At 50.0% G+C, this 20,007-nt stretch overlaps 7 protein-coding genes across 7 annotated transcripts; 2 read left to right on the forward strand and 5 right to left on the reverse strand.

Annotated features, from left to right (window-relative positions):
- Positions 1–250: 250 nt before the first annotated feature.
- PFLUO_LOCUS6343 (uncharacterized protein) lies at positions 251–2,665 on the reverse strand (the record flags this gene model as incomplete). Its single annotated transcript, XM_073783879.1, has 1 exon — positions 251–2,665. The coding sequence occupies one exon, from the start codon at positions 2,663–2,665 to the stop codon at positions 251–253; it is 2,415 nt and encodes an 804-aa protein (XP_073640390.1).
- A 1,240-nt stretch (positions 2,666–3,905) lies between these two features.
- On the forward strand, positions 3,906–4,756 carry PFLUO_LOCUS6344 (ferric-chelate reductase Frp1; the record flags this gene model as incomplete). Its single annotated transcript, XM_073783880.1, has 2 exons — positions 3,906–4,129; positions 4,180–4,756. The coding sequence occupies 2 exons, from the start codon at positions 3,906–3,908 to the stop codon at positions 4,754–4,756; spliced, it is 801 nt and encodes a 266-aa protein (XP_073640391.1).
- A 2,646-nt stretch (positions 4,757–7,402) lies between these two features.
- Positions 7,403–8,031, reverse strand: PFLUO_LOCUS6345 (uncharacterized protein; the record flags this gene model as incomplete). Its single annotated transcript, XM_073783881.1, has 3 exons — positions 7,403–7,447; positions 7,561–7,860; positions 7,915–8,031. 3 exons carry the CDS (start codon positions 8,029–8,031, stop codon positions 7,403–7,405), a joined length of 462 nt encoding a protein of 153 aa, XP_073640392.1.
- Positions 8,032–9,731: 1,700 nt separating this feature from the next.
- On the reverse strand, positions 9,732–11,480 carry PFLUO_LOCUS6346 (uncharacterized protein; the record flags this gene model as incomplete). The annotated part of the gene is made up of 4 exons (XM_073783882.1): positions 9,732–9,924; positions 9,983–10,386; positions 10,464–10,671; positions 10,726–11,480. The coding sequence occupies 4 exons, from the start codon at positions 11,478–11,480 to the stop codon at positions 9,732–9,734; spliced, it is 1,560 nt and encodes a 519-aa protein (XP_073640393.1).
- Positions 11,481–11,810: 330 nt separating this feature from the next.
- PFLUO_LOCUS6347 (uncharacterized protein) lies at positions 11,811–13,078 on the reverse strand (the record flags this gene model as incomplete). The annotated part of the gene is made up of 2 exons (XM_073783883.1): positions 11,811–12,866; positions 12,992–13,078. The coding sequence occupies 2 exons, from the start codon at positions 13,076–13,078 to the stop codon at positions 11,811–11,813; spliced, it is 1,143 nt and encodes a 380-aa protein (XP_073640394.1).
- Positions 13,079–14,881: 1,803 nt separating this feature from the next.
- Positions 14,882–16,100, forward strand: PFLUO_LOCUS6348 (uncharacterized protein; the record flags this gene model as incomplete). The annotated part of the gene is made up of 3 exons (XM_073783884.1): positions 14,882–14,916; positions 14,975–15,601; positions 15,653–16,100. The coding sequence occupies 3 exons, from the start codon at positions 14,882–14,884 to the stop codon at positions 16,098–16,100; spliced, it is 1,110 nt and encodes a 369-aa protein (XP_073640395.1).
- A 2,035-nt stretch (positions 16,101–18,135) lies between these two features.
- Positions 18,136–19,758, reverse strand: PFLUO_LOCUS6349 (uncharacterized protein; the record flags this gene model as incomplete). Its single annotated transcript, XM_073783885.1, has 1 exon — positions 18,136–19,758. The coding sequence occupies one exon, from the start codon at positions 19,756–19,758 to the stop codon at positions 18,136–18,138; it is 1,623 nt and encodes a 540-aa protein (XP_073640396.1).
- Between the last annotated feature and the right edge of the window lie 249 nt (positions 19,759–20,007).

The raw sequence follows: 20,007 nt of genomic DNA on the forward strand, positions 1-20,007 counted from the left end.
CGTCAAGACACTTGAGATCCCATTAAGCTCTTCAGAGTTAAAATGCCTAGAAGAGTCGATAAGGGATCTGAAAGACCGACTTGCGAAGATCTATGAGGAAAAGTAAGAGTTCAGAATGAGGTAGTGTTTGGACTATCAACCATACATAAAATATCGGAATATGCCGGTTGCACTTCATCAAAGTGTTCGTAAATTGATCTCAAATTTTTCAAAAATATCTTCATTCAAAGCTCTCTATACTGGTGTATGCCTATTTTAGACGCTTCCCCGATGCGATGACATTCCTCACTGCGACAAAGCTATCAGGGCTGACAGAGATCGAATCAATGCCGGAATTGACCAAGAAGGCGGCAAATTCCGGATGATCGCTCGGCGCCTGTCCGCAGATGCCGATCTTGCAACCTTTTTCACGAGCCACATGGATAACCTGCGCAATCATGCGTTTGACAACCTCGTCCTGCTCATTGAACAGGCCTGCCAACTCGGTTGAATCACGGTCAACCCCGAGGATTAACTGAGTCAGGTCATTGGAGCCGATCGAGAAGCCATCGAAGTGCTGAGCAAATTCAGCGGCTAAGATCACGTTCGATGGTATTTCACACATGACATAGACTTGGAGGCCCTTCTCGCCCCGCTGGAGCCCGTTCTCAGCCATGACTTTAAGAACTTCTTCTGCTTCAGTGACTGTACGGCAGAAAGGGACCATCACAATAGCGTTGTTGAATCCCATTTGTTCGCGCAGCCGTTTGATCGCGCGGCACTCCAGAGCGAAGCCTTCTTTATAGCGTGGTGAATAGTAACGTGAAGCGCCACGGAAGCCGAGCATTGGATTCTCCTCGCTTGGCTCAAATTCAGAGCCACCAATGAGGTCCGAGTACTCGTTTGTTTTGAAATCGCTCAATCGGATGACTGCTGGCTTAGGAAAGACGGTTGCACAGAGGGCCGCAAAACCACGCGATAGCTTTTCAATGAAGTAATTAGGCTTGTGGTTGTATCCTGCCGTTAATTCCGCAATTTCTTCCTTGGCTTTATTGTCCTGGAGTCGATCGAAATGGACAAGTGCCATAGGATGGATTCGAATGTCGTTGCTGACAACGAATTCCATGCGGACAAGACCAATCCCGTCGACTGGAAGTCGCCACCAGCGATACGCCGCTTGTGGGTTCGCGAGGTTGATCATGATGTTTGTGTCTACTGGAGGTAGACTGCCCATATCCAGCGTCCGAGTAGTGATGTCGGAGGCGCCCTCGTAGACGAAACCACGGTCACCTTCAGCACAAGAGACTGTCACGTCCTGGCCAGAGTGTAGAAAATAGGTTGCATTTTCCGTTCCCACGACAGCCGGAAGACCCAGTTCACGACTGACAATGGCAGCATGTGAGGTGCGCCCGCCTTGGTCCGTGATTATGGCCGCGGCCTGCTTCATGAGGGGGCCCCAATCCGGATCTGTTGCCTTCGCTACCAAGATAGAACCAGGGACAAACTTGTCAAGATTCTGTTTGTTTTCAATCAAGCAAAGTCGACCCGCGACTGCCGCGTCTCCAATAGACAAACCGGACACCAGAAGCCTGCCCTTTTTGCTGACGTCGTATGTCTTGAACGCCCCAGTATCACGGCGTGATTGAACGGTTTCTGCCCGAGCCTGAACGATGAACAGTTCATTTGTGAGGCCATCTTTGGCCCACTCTATGTCCATTGGAGTTCCGTAGTGCTTCTCAACTGCACAAGCCCATCTACTCAACTGGAGGATATCCTGGTCGTCGAGTGTGAACGCAGTTTGCTCAGCTCTCGAGGTTGGTACGTTGCGTGTTGGCTCATCTCCTTCATTGTCGTAAACCATTTTCATTAACTTGTCGCCGCGCTTTTTTTCTATGATCGGAACGAAATTTGTGTCATTCAATAGCGGTTTGAAGACTCGATACTCGTCAGGGTTGACAGCGCCTTGTACTATATTCTCCCCCAGTCCCCAGGCTGCGTTGATGAGAACAGTCTTGTCGAAGCCACTCTCAGTATCGATGGAGAACATGATACCAGATCCACTAAGGTCAGAACGAACCATCCGCTGGATTCCAATGGAGAGCGCGATACGCAAGTGATCGAATCCTTTATCCTGACGATAGCCAATGGCACGATCTGTAAAAAGCGAGGAATAGCACCGCTTACAAGCGTCCAGCAGCGCATCCACCCCTGAGATATTCAGAAAGGACTCCTGTTGGCCGGCGAAACTCGCCTCGGGCAAGTCCTCTGCTGTCGCGCTTGACCGAACGGCGACGCTCAGGTTCTTGATCCCTGTTTTAGTCTCCATCTCGCGATAGAAGTTCTTGATTTCATTCGCAATATTGGTGGGCCAGGTGCCTCGGAGAAACAGGTCCCGTACATCATGACCGGTGTCAGCCAGGGAGGCTTTTCCCGATTGCCATTCAGCGATCAACGAGGCCATCCTGTCTTGCATTTTATTTTCCTTCAAATACTGCCAGTAAGCCTGTGAAGTTGTAGCAAACCCTGTGGGTACGGTAATTCCTTCCTCCGCTAGAGTACTAATCATCTCACCAATGGAGGCATTTTTGCCGCCAACCACACTGCCATCCTGCCGTTTCAAATCCTCGAAGCGAATTACCAAACGCGCAGCATCGCCGTTGCGGCTATTGCTTCCGATTTCCGACATTGGTGTATTCAAAGATGCTTCCGGAATCAATAGGTCGATCAAAACATATTCATTCCAATCGAGGTTAGATGGGCTGCGCCAGTGACCAGAAATTCTACGCCCGAATACATCATGTAGTGTCACAAGTCCCAACGTCTGGGTCCGCCGGTCGGCCTGTCATCCAAGCATGCCCCGGATGTTGGACCCGAGGAGGCGCCCTCCTTATTGAGATAATGGAGCGGTATGCATCAAATAAGAATTTTTCATATATACAGAGGTCCCCAACAGTAGCTATGATTCTGATCGGGTGAGACGGGAAAAGGCAAGCTCTCCGATGAAATATCCAACGAGCACGGCGAAAAAGAACCCAACATTCATAGTCATTACCGCAATCATCCTTCAAGACAGGTCAGAAAAACTCATTAGGCATCCGCTCAGATGACTAGAAACAACTTACAATAGGTATGCAAGTCCTTGGCTGATCGTGCGCAATGCTGCTCGAGGCAGATTCACAGAAACTCGCCATGCTCGAACGACACTTTCTTGCTTTGGTTTTTCTTGGCCTCCATTGATAAGAATCAGGTATTGTGAATTTTGCGCGGCCCAAAAAGCGTCCAACTTGAACAGTGTCGCGACAAGGGCTCGCCAAATAATAGCGAGGAAGAAAAGAAAGAACCAGGTGCCTACGTAGCCAGCGGTGCTGGTTGGCATCCATGAACTGGAGAATAGCATCGCGGAGAGATTGTTCGTATTGAAAGCCATGTTTGACATATCTGATGACGGCATCGTCGAGTTTGACATGGTCGCGGTCGCCGTAGCCATATCCATGACGGGCAAATCGAGAAAGGGATGTTCAGGGAGTGATTGGAGTGAGAATAATCATCCCTTGTTGGAGGAGTCGCTCAGGTGATGCCGTCCCCGATGCACACGAAATCACTAATAAAGGGAAATCTGAAAAGCGAACAAGAATTGGGACACCGTGGAGCTATTAGTTATTACAACCCCACAATAGGATGCAGTCGTCGGCAGCGAAAACGAAAGAAATAACTCACGCAAATGTGCTCAACGCTAAACCGCAAACGGGCAAAAAGGAGAAGCTTGGCAAGAGCCGGCTCCGGTGATTCGACAGGTGCCACGGGCGGAGTGGAGACCAGTATCAGTGGGGAGTGTAGTTATCTCCGATCCATTAATAATCCTACACTCGTCCTGTTCTCTTCTGCCATTGTCATATTCCAACCTTGCATTGTACATATCCGTCAAGATGGACATGGATACAGGCATGTCTGGAGGCCCGGGCCTCACGAACGCGGGCCTGAACATGTCGAATAATACGGTGGCCTCGGATTTCCTGGCTGCTGTTCTAGATGACTCGGTTTTGCAACAGTCCGATTATGCGATAGCTCGAGCCTTTTGGTACGGGATTGTCATCGTGATCGTGCTGGCGGGAATCGTCAACTGGAGTCGATGGGGATTACTGAAGTTAAGGTCAGTGTCGTCTACACGGAATCAGTGATGGATGGCTAACCTAAACCTAGATTACGTGCCGCTGCAGCAAAACATCCACGACCTGCTGCTTCTTCTAACCCAGTTACATCGCTGCTGGCTGGCTGCACTGCGGCCATTCGGGAGGTCGTCTACCATCAACTCACCCCCACAAACTCTTGGTTGCGGGTCTCGACATTCGGATCAATCCTGCTTATCCTGGTGTATTTTGGATACGTCATGGGACTACTGTTCTTCAACGTTGAATATCCTGGTGCTCAACACTGGGAAGCGCAGGGTCTCCGCGCAGGATGGCTCACGATCGCTCAATTCCCTCTCATACTTCTCCTTGCTGGGAAGCGGAATTTAATTGGATATGCCGTGGGTATATCCTATGAGCGACTGCACCTCTTGCACCGATGGGTAGCGCGGGTTATGCTATTGACCGCTACCATACACGGCGGTGTCCAAGCGTACGGCTGGCAGAAGAACAAAGTTTTGAAGCTTGAGATTGATACCGATAGCTGTATTCCGACAGGTAAGATGCGACAAGGAAAAATAAAAAAATTCAATGCTCGCAGGCTAACAATCATCAAGGATTCGCTACCTGGATTATCCTCCTTTGGTTAGTGTTCAGTGCAACAGCTCCTATCCGAAATTGGCGGTATGAGTTCTTCGTGATTCAACACATCATCACTTTCATCGGCCTTGTTGTGGCCATTTTCTACCACTTACCCTCTACCGCCCTATCCTCCAGGATCTACGCCTGGATTGGAATCGGCGTTTTTATTTTCGACCGCCTCGTGCGGGCTCTTCTATTTGCATTTAACAACATGAAACCAGCAAAAGCAGTCATCCACGAGCTGCCTGGCGATGTCACCAAAATCCGGATTACGTCGCCCCGAATCAAAAATTGGACTCCAGGACAACATGTGTTCTTATCGATTCCTGGATTGGGACTTGGTCAATCACATCCGGCCACCATTCTCTCAATTCCCTCATCTCATGATAATGATCTCGTCTTCATCTTGCGGGCCTACCGGGGCTTTACTCGACGGTTACTAACCTCAGCTCAATCATCCACCGCAGATCTGCTCCAGAAAACTCAAGAAGAGGAACAGACTGTACAAATAGAAGGTCGGATGTGTTCTTTGATCGGCGGTCCGTATGGTGGTTCACATTCCGATTTCGCGGCGTTCGACACTGTTCTTCTCATTGCGGGATCAACGGGTGTTACATTTACATTACCAATACTCCTCGATATTGCTCAGAGGTCACAAAATCACGCCCTCCCAGTCCGAAGAGTTATATTCGCCTGGGTGATCAAGAAAACGTCCTGCACAGAGTGGGTTGCGGACGAGTTACAACGAGCAATGAAAACCCTAAGCAGCGCCGGAATTGAAATCGAAGTTCAATTATTCGTTACCTGCGATATTGAGCCGGCCGAAGCATTTGAGAAAAAGGCAGGGTGCAAGTGCAGCGTTTCTGAAGGACCATGTTGCTGCACGAGGGTCCAGGATACTTCGGATGCAATTACCTCAACGGAAAAGCCAACAGCGGGCACGCCATTGTCTTTCCCCTCTTTTACCTTCACATCAGGTCGGCCTCAGATTAAACCCCTTCTGTGGGATATATTGGATCATGCCCGGGGGGAAACCGGTGTTGCAGTCTGTGGACCTCTAGCGTTAGTGAGCAGTGTCAGAAATACGGTCGCTACTGTTAGCGAACAACGTGGCTCTGACAAGGGAACTGGTGCTCAGGGAGTTTATCTACATGCCGAGAGCTTTGCTTGGTAATCTAAATGCACGTTAATGAGGCACACTGAAAATTTTCACCGTTGAGTAGAACTAAATAAACACGGCAGGAGCTACGTAACAACCAATTTGGTGAACATGTGGTATGCCGTGACGATTCATTGATCTCTCCGTTCTCATGCCACAAAGTCCCGAAATCATCTAACATGGACCATGGCCTTGTACAAGATGCTAAGAACGCAACAGGTAAGAAAATACGCATGTCCTTCTTGCGAGGGATCAAGTTGTATCCTAAGGCTATTGGCTAGTTATTTTTGATTTCGACTGCGATTTCTTCATCTAGCCTAATTATGTACTTAATGTCGGCGTATGAAGTCTTCCTAGAGAAGCGAGTGGCAGCGAAATAATCATTCATCGACAATCGGCTAGCTCTTCATCGGTTTGAACCCGACTTCCTAGCTCAACCCACTCATTATTCATATCGCCATGATCCATACCCCATATTCTTTGATCAGCAACATCGTAACCGTGATTAGACTGTTTTGGGGAGGCATTAGGTTCAATGCTAGGCGATCCACTGCGAAAGTCTCCCCCATACTGGTTGACAACTCCTGCGAGAACATCGCCATCTGAATCTTGTTCCTCAGAACTGGATCTGTATTTTGCGTCTTCGTCATCTTCCGGAGTTCCTTCACGGCAGGCCCAAGCATCTACAAACCGAAGAACCTCTCTTGGCCACCAGCGCTTCATAAGCAAGAGCCGGAAAGGAACTAAGGCGATAATGAGGACTGGAAATGCTGGTGCTCCTCGAGTCAATGTCAGAATGAAGATTAGAACTGTAACTGCGATCTGAAGAAGAGTGTAAAGATGGATTGGAAGGTAGGATGGTGTGCCCTCTGCAAGATCATCGGAGGCGCTTTTCTTGCGAAGAGACGCCGGTAGTGGTGGAAGTTCCGATGGTGGTGTAAGGAGATAAAATGTACGATACAAGATCGGACTAGGCGAAAGCGTTAGTCTCCAACACCGAGGGCACAACACTGGTACGTACTTCACCGACAGACTCTGCTCCCCCATGAAGAGAAAAAGACCTGCCAGGACACTAGTTGGCGTCAAGCCAAGAACTTTCATGAACGGAGGACTGAGAAACAGCATGATTGCTGCAGCGTGGAGAAAAGATGACCAACGCTGCTCGTAAACACGCTGGACTTCACGGGTCTGAATTTTCTCCTCGCCATCAACAATGATGCTTACTTCCTCCTTTTCCGCGTGCATCAAAGACTCCGAATGAAGGGGGGCCTGCGGTAGAAGACCGTTGGCTGGTGGGATACCAAGAACTCCACAAAGAGCCGTGGTTGTTCCTAGCAAAATAATGTCCCAAGCAAACCCTCCTGGTTTGCGAGTCCCATACCGGTCGATGGTGCAGATGATAGAGCTGACTTCATGGTCGAAAAAGAACAGCATCGTGATGATCAGCCCGGGAATGATAGCACCAAAGACCCATTGCAAGGGTAGTTTCCAGAATTCAACGAGAAAGGTATCCCGGTTCGGTGAAGTTGGTCGGAATGAGCTGGAAACTGGCAGTGTCATCTTATCCAGGTGCGCGAGTTCACCTATGTGAGGCAAACCAATGAATAAGATTATTGAGATCGCGGCGGCATACTCTTTCAGCCCGGTTCTCACATAGCGATGGAAGAGAGGGCGCCAGCTCTCCGCCGTCGAAAGGAAGATGGCAAGAAGCATGGTCCCAACGGCGCCGATCACGGCATAGAGGAAAGCCGCGAAGGAAAGACTTGCGTGGGCTCTCTGAAGCTCCTGGATAGCCTTGTGGAAATAAATGATAGAATTCAGCAACGAAAAGACTTCAGTTGCGAATGTCGTCACGTAGCGCATGGTCCAGTCGTGGGCATTAATGATGGCTAGGAGATAGTGTAGCCATGCAGAATGGATCAACGCCCATGCCATGAATGACAGGAAATCGATCTGACAGGCCATGGTCATCAGCATTTCTGGAATTAAAACTTATTTGGAAATTACCTTGAAAGATTCGATGCAGAGTGAATATATGTTCTCTGCCAAGACACTGAACGGTCCCGTTACCCCCAAGATGGTGAGAGGCTGGATCGAGAAGCTGGTCTCACGGAGGTTAATCATTTGCTGGCGGAAATGACGTCGGAACAAGACACTCACAGTGAGAAGATAATCCCGTTGAGTCCAGTGCTGAAGACAACTTCAATTGTCCCCCAGCTCTTGCCTGTCAGGACATACAAGTCACTTGCAAAAGTGATTCCCGGGAGGAGATTGGTAAAGAAGACATAGACCGCGCTAGCAAAAATCAATTGATTGAACACGGTCCAGTCTGAGACATATCGTCGGCGTAGATTCAGAATATCTTGCTTCAGTAGCCGGAATGGACGTAGCGGTCCCCCCGCAGCCACGGAGCCCCGCAAGACGCGAAATGGCTTTGGCGTATGCTTCGACGGTGTAATGATGGAGTGGGCGTCAGGGTCTTCCAAATGCCCCTCCGAGTCAAGATCTCTGGCTTCATTTCTTTCAGTTCGTCTCCGCCGTCGGGCTTGTGATGCCTGTCGAACGGAAGAAATTCGTGTTGATGGTGGCCGAAAAGCCGACATTAGCGGCATTATCTAGATGGTCGATTGGTCTAGGGTCATTCAAGTAGAGCAATGTTGTAGCCAGCGGGTACAATCCAACCCTTATACAAGCATCAGGACAGCCGGAAACATAAAAAATGACTATTTCCAACCAATGGCAAGTATCTTGAAAAGCACATGTGCAAGTTCCTGTTGTTCATGTGTAAGATGAAGCGAGTGTTGTATTGTAAATTTGGTAGAGCGAACGAATTACAGTAGCACCGCAAAGTCCTGAGAGACCCCCCCCTGACCGCCTATTTTCTGCCACTTATTTTCTGCTAGCAAGAAACCCTTCACCGCCTCCCCGTTATCATAGTTACCAGTCGGGCTCCTGTCTCTTAGCATTACCATCATCCTCATTGAAATTGAAATCCATCAATCCCCACTAGTTCCTGAATCCCTTCACGGTTCCTGTATTGGGCCATCCATTATCCTCCTAGCCTGATACGGCTTCCAACCTTGAGATCCTTCTCCGTCCTGTAGTTGCCCTCGATAGAGCCCTGGTCCCAGATCGGACTAGTGGCGGAACCGCCACCAACGATTACCACGTAAGGCTACAGAGCGCCCTAATATAAAGTGCCGTCCTGTCAGCCTCAAAGTTCTAGATTTCTTGAGGTTCACCTGTAGAGCGCATCTATCCTTATATTATCCTGCTAGCTTCAGGAGTCATTACCGTCATTCTTGTTCTCTTATACATCCTCTGGTCAGGAACACTCTTTATATATACTTAATTCCCGTACCCGGATAGAGACAACTCCTCTGTTTGCGAACATTTAGAGTTCTGCGGTGATTGCAGAGGCGAAGTACCCGCCGGCCTACGAAAGCGAAACTAAGAGAATCACTGCTCGGAACATTCCGATCACAGTACCAATGATGATCCAAGAAGCATACGTCGCTCACGACATGGCTGTATACTCATATATGGATAATACGAGCGGACATTTCTGTACTCATATCGGGACCTGGCTTCAAACCGCAGGCTCCGTTCGTCGGAGATCGCAGCAATTCAAAGCCGGCATCTACAGTCGCGCCTCAGCAATATATACAGTCTTATTCACTGCCGTTAGAAAGCCAGTCGAATATTCTCTCAACCAAGTACTGGCCACAACCATATCTACAATAGGATACCCCTCCAGCCATAACCTGATATACTAGGCGTCCTAGTTGCTTCCTTCAACAAGAAATAGACAACATGAGATCGACCTACGTTTGGATTGGGGATCTTCGTGTCACCTTGACCCAGAACTGGTCAGGGTTGGCATTCAGCCGCTCAATGACGGGTAATTCGTAGTCCGGTGTCACCATCTCAAAGTTATACCGATGTACCAGCGTGGCAACCAAGATCTGCTGTTCAAAATAGGCCAGGTTTCGCCCGATACAGGCGCGAGGCCCGACACTGGAAATTGGTCCACCGTCAGCGAAAGCTCCCACGATCAGCATGGATAGATACTCACGAGAATGCAATGAAGTTTCGCTGCATCACATTCTTCCGCTCCCCCTCGGCCTCCAACCACCTCTCGGGTCGGAATTCGTATGGCTCCGGAAACAAGCTTGCATCGTGATGGATCGAGTACGCCGGCACCGACACAGAAACGCCTCCGGCGACGTAGTGGCCCGCGATCCTTGCACCTCCCGCGGGCACTTCGCGCGATAGGCCCATGGAGACAGGAGGACGCCGTCGCATGGCCTCATCGAGACAGGCCTTGAGATACTTCAAGTCCTTCACCTGTTCGTAGGTGAAGGCGTCATCTCTATTGGCAGGCATGACGGGGTCAAGCTCCTCGCGGAGTTTGGCCATGACCCGGGGGTGTTTGATGAGGAGGAACATTACGTTCGCCATTGCCGTCGCGGACGTGTCCTGCTTTGCCCGGTGGTTAGCTGCAAATCAGATGCAATTCTGGTGCGTTTAAGAACGAGTCGGGGAGTGGAACGAACGTTGCCAGCGGCGATCATGATGTTTGATTCACGCAGGATCTCGCTATAATCGAGGTTGTGCTCCCCTTGGTCTTTGTCCGTCATGAAATTCTCAAAAAAGTCGCGGAAACCATTGGGCTTGCCGTTGCGCATGCGCTGGCGGACTTTGTAGTTGCACACGTCCATAAAGATAGCGCCGGCGCGGTTACCATCAAGGAACCAAGTGAACCTGTGGTCACGTCAGTGAAAAATGCTCCAAGATAAAGGGGCTCAGCGTTTTCACCTCTTGAGTTGGTTGATAAGAGGAACCCAGGTGGCTACCAGTACATCGAAGTAGGAGCTATTCTGAAAGGTCGGAATTATGTGAGTTTTGTATTGCTTCCCATCACCCGTCTCCGCAGTAGCAAGGTCGTCGCCCATGTCCAAAAAGCCGAAGCTGTGCCCAAACGCCATTTCTCCGATGGCATCGTACGTGAAAAGGTTGATCCATTTGTATAGGTTGATAAATCCACGTTTGGGCGCATCGGGATATTGTGGTGGGCCGTGTTTGCAGAAGCCATCAAAGGTGCTAGAAAGTTTGAGAATAACGGTGTGCACGATCGGGTCCACATTGACGACGCTCTTGAGAGCGAACGCCGACGAGAGGAACTTGCGCTTCCGGGCGTGCACCAAGCGGTCGCGGGTGTTGGTGATGCTGTGCTCGTTCACTCCAAATTGATCTGTCCCTGAGAACGTTTCGTAGAATTCATCCTTCATCATACCCGATTGGAAAGAATAAATGTCGGGAATCGCTCGTGGGTCCGCGAAAGACACATGATTCGGTTGTATACGGACAACAGGGCCGAGTTTCTCGTGGGCCTTATGAACGTACTTTGTCCTAGCAGCCTGGTATTGGATGACTGCCATCCACCAGTTGCTGAGACCAGCAATGCTCGGTGCTGGGAACTTTCGAAGATCTTTTTCATCTTTGAAGTAGATGAAGATGGGACGCAGAAGGCCCACGAGAATGGCAAAGCCGGCAAGGCCAGCGAAGAACATCATTTTCTAGTTCTTTTATGCAGAGTCAAGGCAATATGGAAACCTAGTCCAAGATAAAATCGCCGTCTGCTAGTCGACGAGTACACCGACGGCTTTTATCATCGTAAGGTTGCCCCGCGGGGACGCCCGATCGCGAAGGACTTCCTTCCATGGGGAGTGTGCAAGTAGTGGTTGACCAAGCCCGCGCTTCGGTGTCGACTGCATGTTTCACCTTTCCTTCCTCTGCACGGTGAATATTTGGAAATTGCAAGCGAGATGGACTGATGATCGTCGCTGGTCGTTTGGGCTAGAGGGAATCCTTTCTTCGCTTGCAATTCCCGAAAGCAGTGATCAATGCTCCTGGGTTCCCCCTCGAGATGGTGAGAATTGACAGTCAAAAAGCCGCGTATCTTCATCCGAAAAGGACCATTCCTGCATCGCGCCCGCCGCAATACTCCTGGTGGGCCACGCGACCTCACGTTCGACGCGTCCCAGCATAGCAATGAGCGTCTCTTGCTGAGCTCGATCGGTTAGCCAAGCCGCGCAGACCGAGATGGCATTGCAAGCGGCGATTTTAGCCTCGATATCGTCTTCGGTCACACAGATACCGAATAGGAGTCCAGCGTGATAAGCTATATGTTCTTGGAGCAATCGCTTTGATTCGTTGTGTCCAAAGCCAATTTTGAGACGGCCGGGATCGCCAACCGCGAGGAGGATCATCGTAATGTGATAATACTGCATCCCCAGCGCATGCCACGGTTGTGAATAATATATCGCTGGGAATGCCTGTCCTCTGCCCACATACAAGGGGCGAAAGGAGGCCGGTTTGCGCTGCCACCATGCCTCGGTCTTCAGCTTCAGGTCTTCATATGTTCTCCGAGATTTTTCCCAACCGAAAGTAAACGCAACCACTTCGGCCGTGATCCAGACAATCTTGTTCGCCCAGCCCCATTCGTCATTGGGAGTGTCGAGATCCATTTCGATCGCGTACGTCTTCATGTTAAGTTTTAATGGTCGTTGCTGACTTAGAGCAATATCAAGGTCCTGTCGTATGAAAATCCAAAAGGACGCTTGTCCAAGACCGCCGGTGGTTATACACGTCCTTTCGGAGTTCATGAAAGCACTAGTACCGCTGAGATGACGTTCGGAATCAAAGCCCGTTATCGCGGAGGACATTTGTTCAAAGTTGCGGAGAAGCACAGTGGCAGCTATAACTTCGTCGGTTATGTTGTCGAGATCGTCCAGCATAGGAATAAGGAGCTCGACACAGCGCTCGTGATACATTTCTGCCACCAGGGGATCGTACCCCGCTGTTCGCGACAAATGGTGCGCTGACACCGCTAGAATAGCACTCAAAAGCAGTCGAGATCTCGTGGCGAGCTCGGGGACCAGTCGGCCAAAATGATTCTGAGAGTCACATACATCTAACAGACGAGCCCTTGAGACGATATAATGGTGGAGGAGATATGCCTCTTCACAGTCAGAAAGCTTTCCTAGCTCCGTGAAGCGGCTATCAGGCGACAATGGTAGACGGAGATTTGAAGCTTGAGGTTGGTGAATACCGTCCGAAACGGGACCTTGGACCGCTTGCGCGATATCAACACCACAGAGCGGACCATGGAGTATGCCGTTGAAATGATCGCTGCTGGGAGACAGGAAGTCATTCTCGATTCGGTTCTGCGGCGACGTAAGACGGAGATGCTGATAAGATGGTAAGCTGTGGGAATGAATAGATGAGAAGCTGTGTGAACGATGTGCCAAAGGGCATACCACTGGTGCTGGCGGCGGGGTGAACCTCGGTGGCGTAGGGTCTGGGGATTCTGAAAGGACGAGAGAGTTTGAAACCGGGGCGTATGAATACAATGAACGGGTCTTGTTCGTCTCATCAATGAAACTCACTAAAATGCGCTTAGCAGAGGCCGGGGGGGGGGGGGGGGGGGGGGGACTGGCAGCATAGTAGCACATACTATTCACGTCCTGTAAGGGCATCCATAGCTGCTCCCCATCGAACAGATAATCAGCAGCTCCATCCCAGTCGTCATTGGCGGCCTCCCTCGTGGATCGCACCCCATGGACAAACTTGACGTTCCACCCTCGTACGCATTCTCTGCCTCCCGTGTGGCATCTTTTACACTTTGGCAGCTCTTCGTCGCCTGTTCGCCCAGTCAGCCAGAATATCTACAAAGCCAAAGGCTCAGAACCGGCCAATAACATTTAACACGCCTATCCCGACAGGTCAAGCTGAAAGCGTGCGTTAGTGCTCAAGACAGCCGATCGCATCAGGCATCTGGGTTTCCCTACCAGCCAGTTCTAGTGCGCCGCGTCTTCACTTCCATGGCCGGGATATCTACCTGCAAGAGCTCGTTTTTAGTTCTCGGTATTTGTCTTTCACGCCCTAGAAGTCAAAGTGTATCGCGTGCGGATTCCAGTTCTAAATAGACGGTATGACCCAGGGCGCTCGTGCGGGGAAAGCGGGCAGGCGACTTTCACCCTGTTAGCGGAACTTGGAAAGAGGCGAGGCTCCTCATACGTAGGCGGGGCCGTAGTTTTCCCAACGAGAGCAACTTAGTCCCATCTGGGACGGAGCAACTGGCCGAGGAGCCCATGAAGAATTCGGGCGAGGATGTTACTCGTTACCGTCCGGGGTTAGCTCCGACGAACTTTGCTAGGAGACACTAATAATGGTTTTCACACCGAAATCCATTCACGCATACAAAGTCGGTACATGCAGGCGACCAAAGGAAGTTGTAGACGAGGGAGGAAGAAAGCGACCCACAATCACGCCTGCATTTGGACATATAAAGATGTGGCCATCGTACCCCAGATCACTTCCCCAGATTATCCCCAGATTTCAACTCGCCAACAGAACTGACACACACCTCGGCCATTGACAGTAAGCACCAATTCATCATGGGCTTCGCTTTACCCTACTATCCGGCCTGGTATGGCCAGACGTTGGTCGTCATGATCACCACCTGTTGTTCGGCAGGGTTCATCCTTTTTGGATATGATCAAGGTGTCATGTCCGGTATTATCGGGGCCAATAATCAGTTCGGAAAGGACTTCGGTCATCCAAATGCTGGGCAACAGGGCACAATTGCTGCTGTCTACGAAGTAAATCTTTTTGGAAGGGCCCTTGAGATTATTTGGGACTCATATGATGACAGATTGGTGCCTGCGCTGGGTCTCTCGCAACTATAGCATTTGGCGATATACTTGGACGTCGCCGCACCATACTCCTTGGGACTATCGTGCAAATCTTTGGGTGCATTATCCAGGTCTGCGCCTTCACTGTGCCTCAATTCATCGTTGGGCGAGTTGTCACGGGTCTTGGTGTTGGTGCCCTGACTTCAACCATCCCGACGTACCAGAGTGAAACTTGCCCATCTAAGAACCGTGGAAAGATGGTCGCGGTCGATTGCATGGTTACCCTAATCGGGGTCGTCTGGGCGTACTGGTAAGTGCAGTCTTCTACAGAGTCCACAGTGTTGAAATCCGCTGACGACAGGGGAAAGGATGGATTATGGCTTCTCCTTCATTGACAGCCCGGTCCAATGGCGATTTCCTGTTGGCTTCCAGCTGGTTTTCTCCATCATCACTATCGTGCTGGTTTTATTCTTACCTGAATCACCCCGGTGGCTTGCTCAGCATGGTGATCACCAACAGTCACGCGCTGTCATTGCACGCTTGGCTGGGCGTGGGGTCCTCTTAGATGACACGCAGGTGACGCTGATCTACGAGGAGATCCAGGAAGCTATACGTCTTGAGTCTGAAGGTGGACCTTTCAAGTACAAGGAGCTTTTAACTGGTGGCAAGCTCCAGAACTTCCGTCGTATCCTGCTCTGTATTGGTGTCGACGGCTTCTCTCAGCTTTCCGGTATCAACCTGATCACCTACTACGCACCAGTAATTTTCCAGTCGATCGGTCTCAGCCGTAATCTTTCCCTTCTCATTGCTGGGTTCAACGCAACAGAATATCTTTTGGCGTCGCTGATTCCCATATGGATCATTGATAGGGTCGGCAGAAGACAATTGATGATAACTGGGTCGGTCGGCCAAGCGCTTTCCATGTTGGTGCTCGCTATTTGTGTCAGCGATGGTAGCAAAGCTGCCGGCTATGTTGCCTGCGCTTGCCTATTCACGTGAGTCTGCTGGTTCAGCAACGGTTCCATTGCATGCTGATGCATTGACAGGTTCAACACGTTTTTCGCCTGGGGCTGGTTGACCACTCCATGGCTGTACGCTCCAGAGGTCTGCACTCTGCGTATTCGCCAAAGGGGTGCAGCCTGTGCGTCTGCCGCCTTTTGGATCTGCAACTTCATCGTTGTCGAAATCACACCCATTGCCGTCGCCAATATCGGCTGGAGGACATACATCCTCTTCTTCTGCACCAACGCTGTGATTACACCGGTCGTGTACCTATTCTTCCCCGAAACTACCAGCATGCCGTTAGAATGCGCCGATCACCTCTTTGAAAAGGGCGGATTCACCAAGGGGGCTCATCGTGGCAAGGAGCATGTCAGAGAGGTCATTGAGCAATACAAGTTCGCTCACCGAAACACCATCTCGGCACGGACAATCGACTCACCTCCCGTGGAGGTCTACGAGGACAAGACGGATACTAAAGAGGAATATGCATAGATGACCAAGCAGCCTCAATATCATCTGCATAGGTATTCATCACTCTGGATTCCGGTTGGATCATCATGTCAGCTCGTTAAGAGTACTAGCGTGAGAAAGAAGTGTACCGATTTGACGAGAGCTGTGGTGGTAACTTGGGGGAGGAAAAACAAATTTGGACACTATATTCTCCAAGTTGTAATCAAATAGATGCGCGCCTATATTGACTATGATGCCGCGTTCATACATCATGGGTTCCAAGCGGTGAAAAGAGGATATTAATACCTTATTCGACGGTAACCTAACTCGGGTGATTGGGCCTGGCTTGTGCAAGAAGTTAGCGCAGATCTTAGCCACTTGAAAAATTGTAGACCTTGAAGAAAAGAACAAGTCTATGGAGAAGGCGAAGGCGCAAACGCCTGAGAGTGTATCTGTCCATGAGATCATAGAGTAGTAGCTATCTCTAGTCATATTACGCTAGTAATTTCCAAATGTGGCTGAGCAAGGATGATTAATCGCGAGTGTGGTGAAGCAAAGACGGTTCCACTTCCACGTGGAATACAGATGAGCAAAATAGAGAGATAAACATAGACCAGCTTTCAAACACGCAAGCTGCCACGATATCATCCCAGGAGCCATATTGTGTCAATCACGACAGGCAGTTAGTTAATATCCAACCTAGCCATAGGACCAACGATAGGCGACGTTTCTAGCCCGACGAACTCGCTCATCATGTAGCGAACAAAAAGCTCCACCGGTGCCATCTCATCGTCCTCGAAGCTCCATAGTGGCGAGTACTGCAAAGTCAGGCCTTGCCAATCATGAGAGGCTTGAATGATTCTTCCGTGGTTTCGACCAGTGTAAGAGAGAAACAAGACCTGCTGTCAATTAGTCGACACAATTGACTGGAGGATCGCGTGGTATGGACACTTACTGGGTGGACAGGGTGCTTCCGAGAGGGCCCGCAAGATTTTCGACACATTATAAAATTCACAATAGCTGACAGTTCACATGAAGTAAGGCTTGTATCTGCGTCATCTGCGCTGACATCTGAGGCGACTGAGATAATTGCATGGGGCATTAAAGAGCTCTGGACATCCTCTACATAGCCTGTCCAAATCTCCAACACGTCCCAATGCGGCCCCTTGTCACGTCCAGGCCGCACAAGTGGATGGTCGCACGCGTCCCTATAAAAGTTTAACATCTATTCTTATCGAAATCTTCGCGCTCTCCGCGGATCACTTACCTCCGTATCTTCCTGGAAGGTACAAGGTCTGAGTTAAAAAGGGACGTGGATAGTCCCATCCTGTCCTCCTCTTTTATCTGCCAAGAGATGTGTTCGGACGTTTGACTAGCTTGAGCGAGCCAATCCTCGTCATACATCTGTCTTTCTAGGTTGTATCTTTCGGTGGCACATTTGATGGCCTTTTCTGAATCTGAAAATACCTCGCTGAACTCCTCCAAAATAGCGTCATAGTCAGGTCGACAGTTCAACGGCGTTATACCTCCGTCCATAAGGAGAGGGTCAAGCGGATACTTCTCCAAAACTTTTTCTGGATGGGGATGGAAGAAGCATGGATCAAACTGCAGTCTACCATCCTCAGTCATGTCAATTTGAGATGCTTGAATCCCAAAAATCCGAAGATCATCGGGAGAAAAGAAACCGGGTTCGCCACTGCGAACCTGTTGCTGTAGGCGATTCAGGCTATCGTCACGTGTGGCTTTTGCGTCGACATCCATTCTCGCAGAGAATAAGCCAAACAAGGAGGCTGTGATGATGACTGAAAGGCGCTGCAGACGAGGCGTCGAGAAATGTTATTGCAGAAGTATTAGGGGTTATCTAAGAAGAGATGAAGGCGAGGTGAAGGAGAGGCGAAGAAGAGGTAGCGATTCTCGCGAAGTACGCAGAGCAATTACAAGCTCTGGTACCTTAATAACGTCGGCGTTGTGTAACTACCTGAGCCAGAATAGGATTAGCGCATCCCAGAACAGGTTGGTTTGGAGGTAACGTTTGGTAACTTAAGTTCAGTATAGGTTCCATTACGCATCTTCTATCTCAGGCTTCTTGATCTTTTGTGCTCTGCTCACGCTCGAATCGCCGCATCCATTGAGGATTCTCGCGGGCGATGTCGAGAGCCGTCCTCCCGTTCTTGTCCTTCGCCATCGGATCTAGCCTCTTATCCTGGAGCGCTTTGAACCATGAGTAGGCACGATAAGAGTCGAGCCTCGCGACTTGATGTAACAGGGTCTGCCCAGAGGTATCTGTATCCGTAAGGTTGTAACCAGCCCCTTCGAACATTTCAAGAACCTCCTTACAAATCGTATCATTTTCAGGACCAGCACTGCGGTTACCAGATCCCTGACATGTTCTTAAGAAAATCTCAAGCGCGGAAGAGCCGTCCATATTTCGAGTTTTAGCGTCGACCCCTTTGTCTAGAAAGACCCGTATTAGACGTATTTGTTCATCTCCTAATACTTCGGTCTCCACTGGCAGCGACGCAGCGAGATAGTGTAGAACGGTGTTGCTTTTAGCGTCGAGCACAAAGGGGTCTGCGCCTCCGGAAAGAAGTTCATCAACAGCAGAGTCGAGTCTGCAGGTGGGTGTCCCATTATCTCTTGGCCAGTAAAGACCCATTCGTCTTATCGCAAGCTGAATCGGGTAAAAACCAGCAATATCAGGCTGATTCACTAAGCTTGGACAATTTTTGATCAAATATTTCAGTGCAGCATCAATAACTGGGGGACTGGCCGCTTCATGATGGTAGCAGTTGAAAAGCTGATGAAGGGCATTCCGGGCATATTTATCCACAGCAAGGAGATCCGCGCCTCGTGACACAAACCACTCGAGAAGTGTGTTGCGCTCTGGTGGGCTATCGAAAGCGGCTGTATCTGCCCGTAGGCTTCTGAAAGTGGCTTCAATTGAGGCATCCAAGCCTAGAGGACTTCGGCAGGCGGCAAGGAAAAGTGTACGACTCTCAGGGTCCCGTCGTTGTATATCTAGCGCGTCCCTATCCCCGAGAAAGCTCAAGACAGGCGAGATGAGGAGTGCTTCTTCGAATAATGCGTGGATAACACTACGCACACCGTAGTTCCGTGGATACGGGGGCGTATACTCAGTGGCTGTTTCATATTCTTCATCGGTCCCGTAGTCTGAATCCTCCATTGCAGGAATACGCTTTCCTTGCTGTCGGAGATCGTTGAACTCAAGTTCTTTGCGTATTAGTTCAGTAGTAAACATTTCTGCCATCGAGAAGTCTGCTTGTTCAAAGTCGAATTCTTCAACGCCGGGCTCTTCTGGAAATAGACCTCGGCCTTGGAAGGTATGGATAGGCTGACGGAATAATGCATACGGGTCTGCACCGCGGTAAAGCAAAGCAGTTGTCATACGCGTCAGCGTTTGCCTTGACTTAACTCTAGCGCCACGGGTATAGACATCCGCAGCGGCACATAGTAGTGGAGGTGCTTGGCTGAGATCCAAGTGAAATATTGGAGGATGTGTGTTCTTTTCCGGACTGCACCAGTCCTCTGCTACACCGGAGAAACGGGATGGTAGGTCTTCAAAACGGGCGTTTGGGTCGACCCCGGCGGCCAAAAGTGATTCTACCCTGGCTACAGACCCGGTGAAAGCCGCATACCAAAGGTCCAAGGCGGCGAAGTTCTGCACTTCGGGTGGCAGCATGTTGATGGTTGCCAATGAATTGAGATCGGTTTGGTCAATTTCGCTGCCAAGATTGACTCTGTACTGGCTCCTTCGCCCTTTTTTAGGGTGGGTGATGGGTTTGACGAACGCCAGTAGTGAGTCACCAGGTGTTTCAACGGCCCAGGTGCGAGTAGACGATCCAACTAATGGTTTCTGGGGAAGGTTAGTCCGTCAGGCTACAGTACTTTCGGAAATCGGTGTCACCACCTACACACTGTCTATTCTATT

The sequence above is a fragment of the Penicillium psychrofluorescens genome, assembly GCF_964197705.1.
Source record: "Penicillium psychrofluorescens genome assembly, chromosome: 4".
Lineage (NCBI taxonomy): Eukaryota > Fungi > Ascomycota > Eurotiomycetes > Eurotiales > Aspergillaceae > Penicillium > Penicillium psychrofluorescens.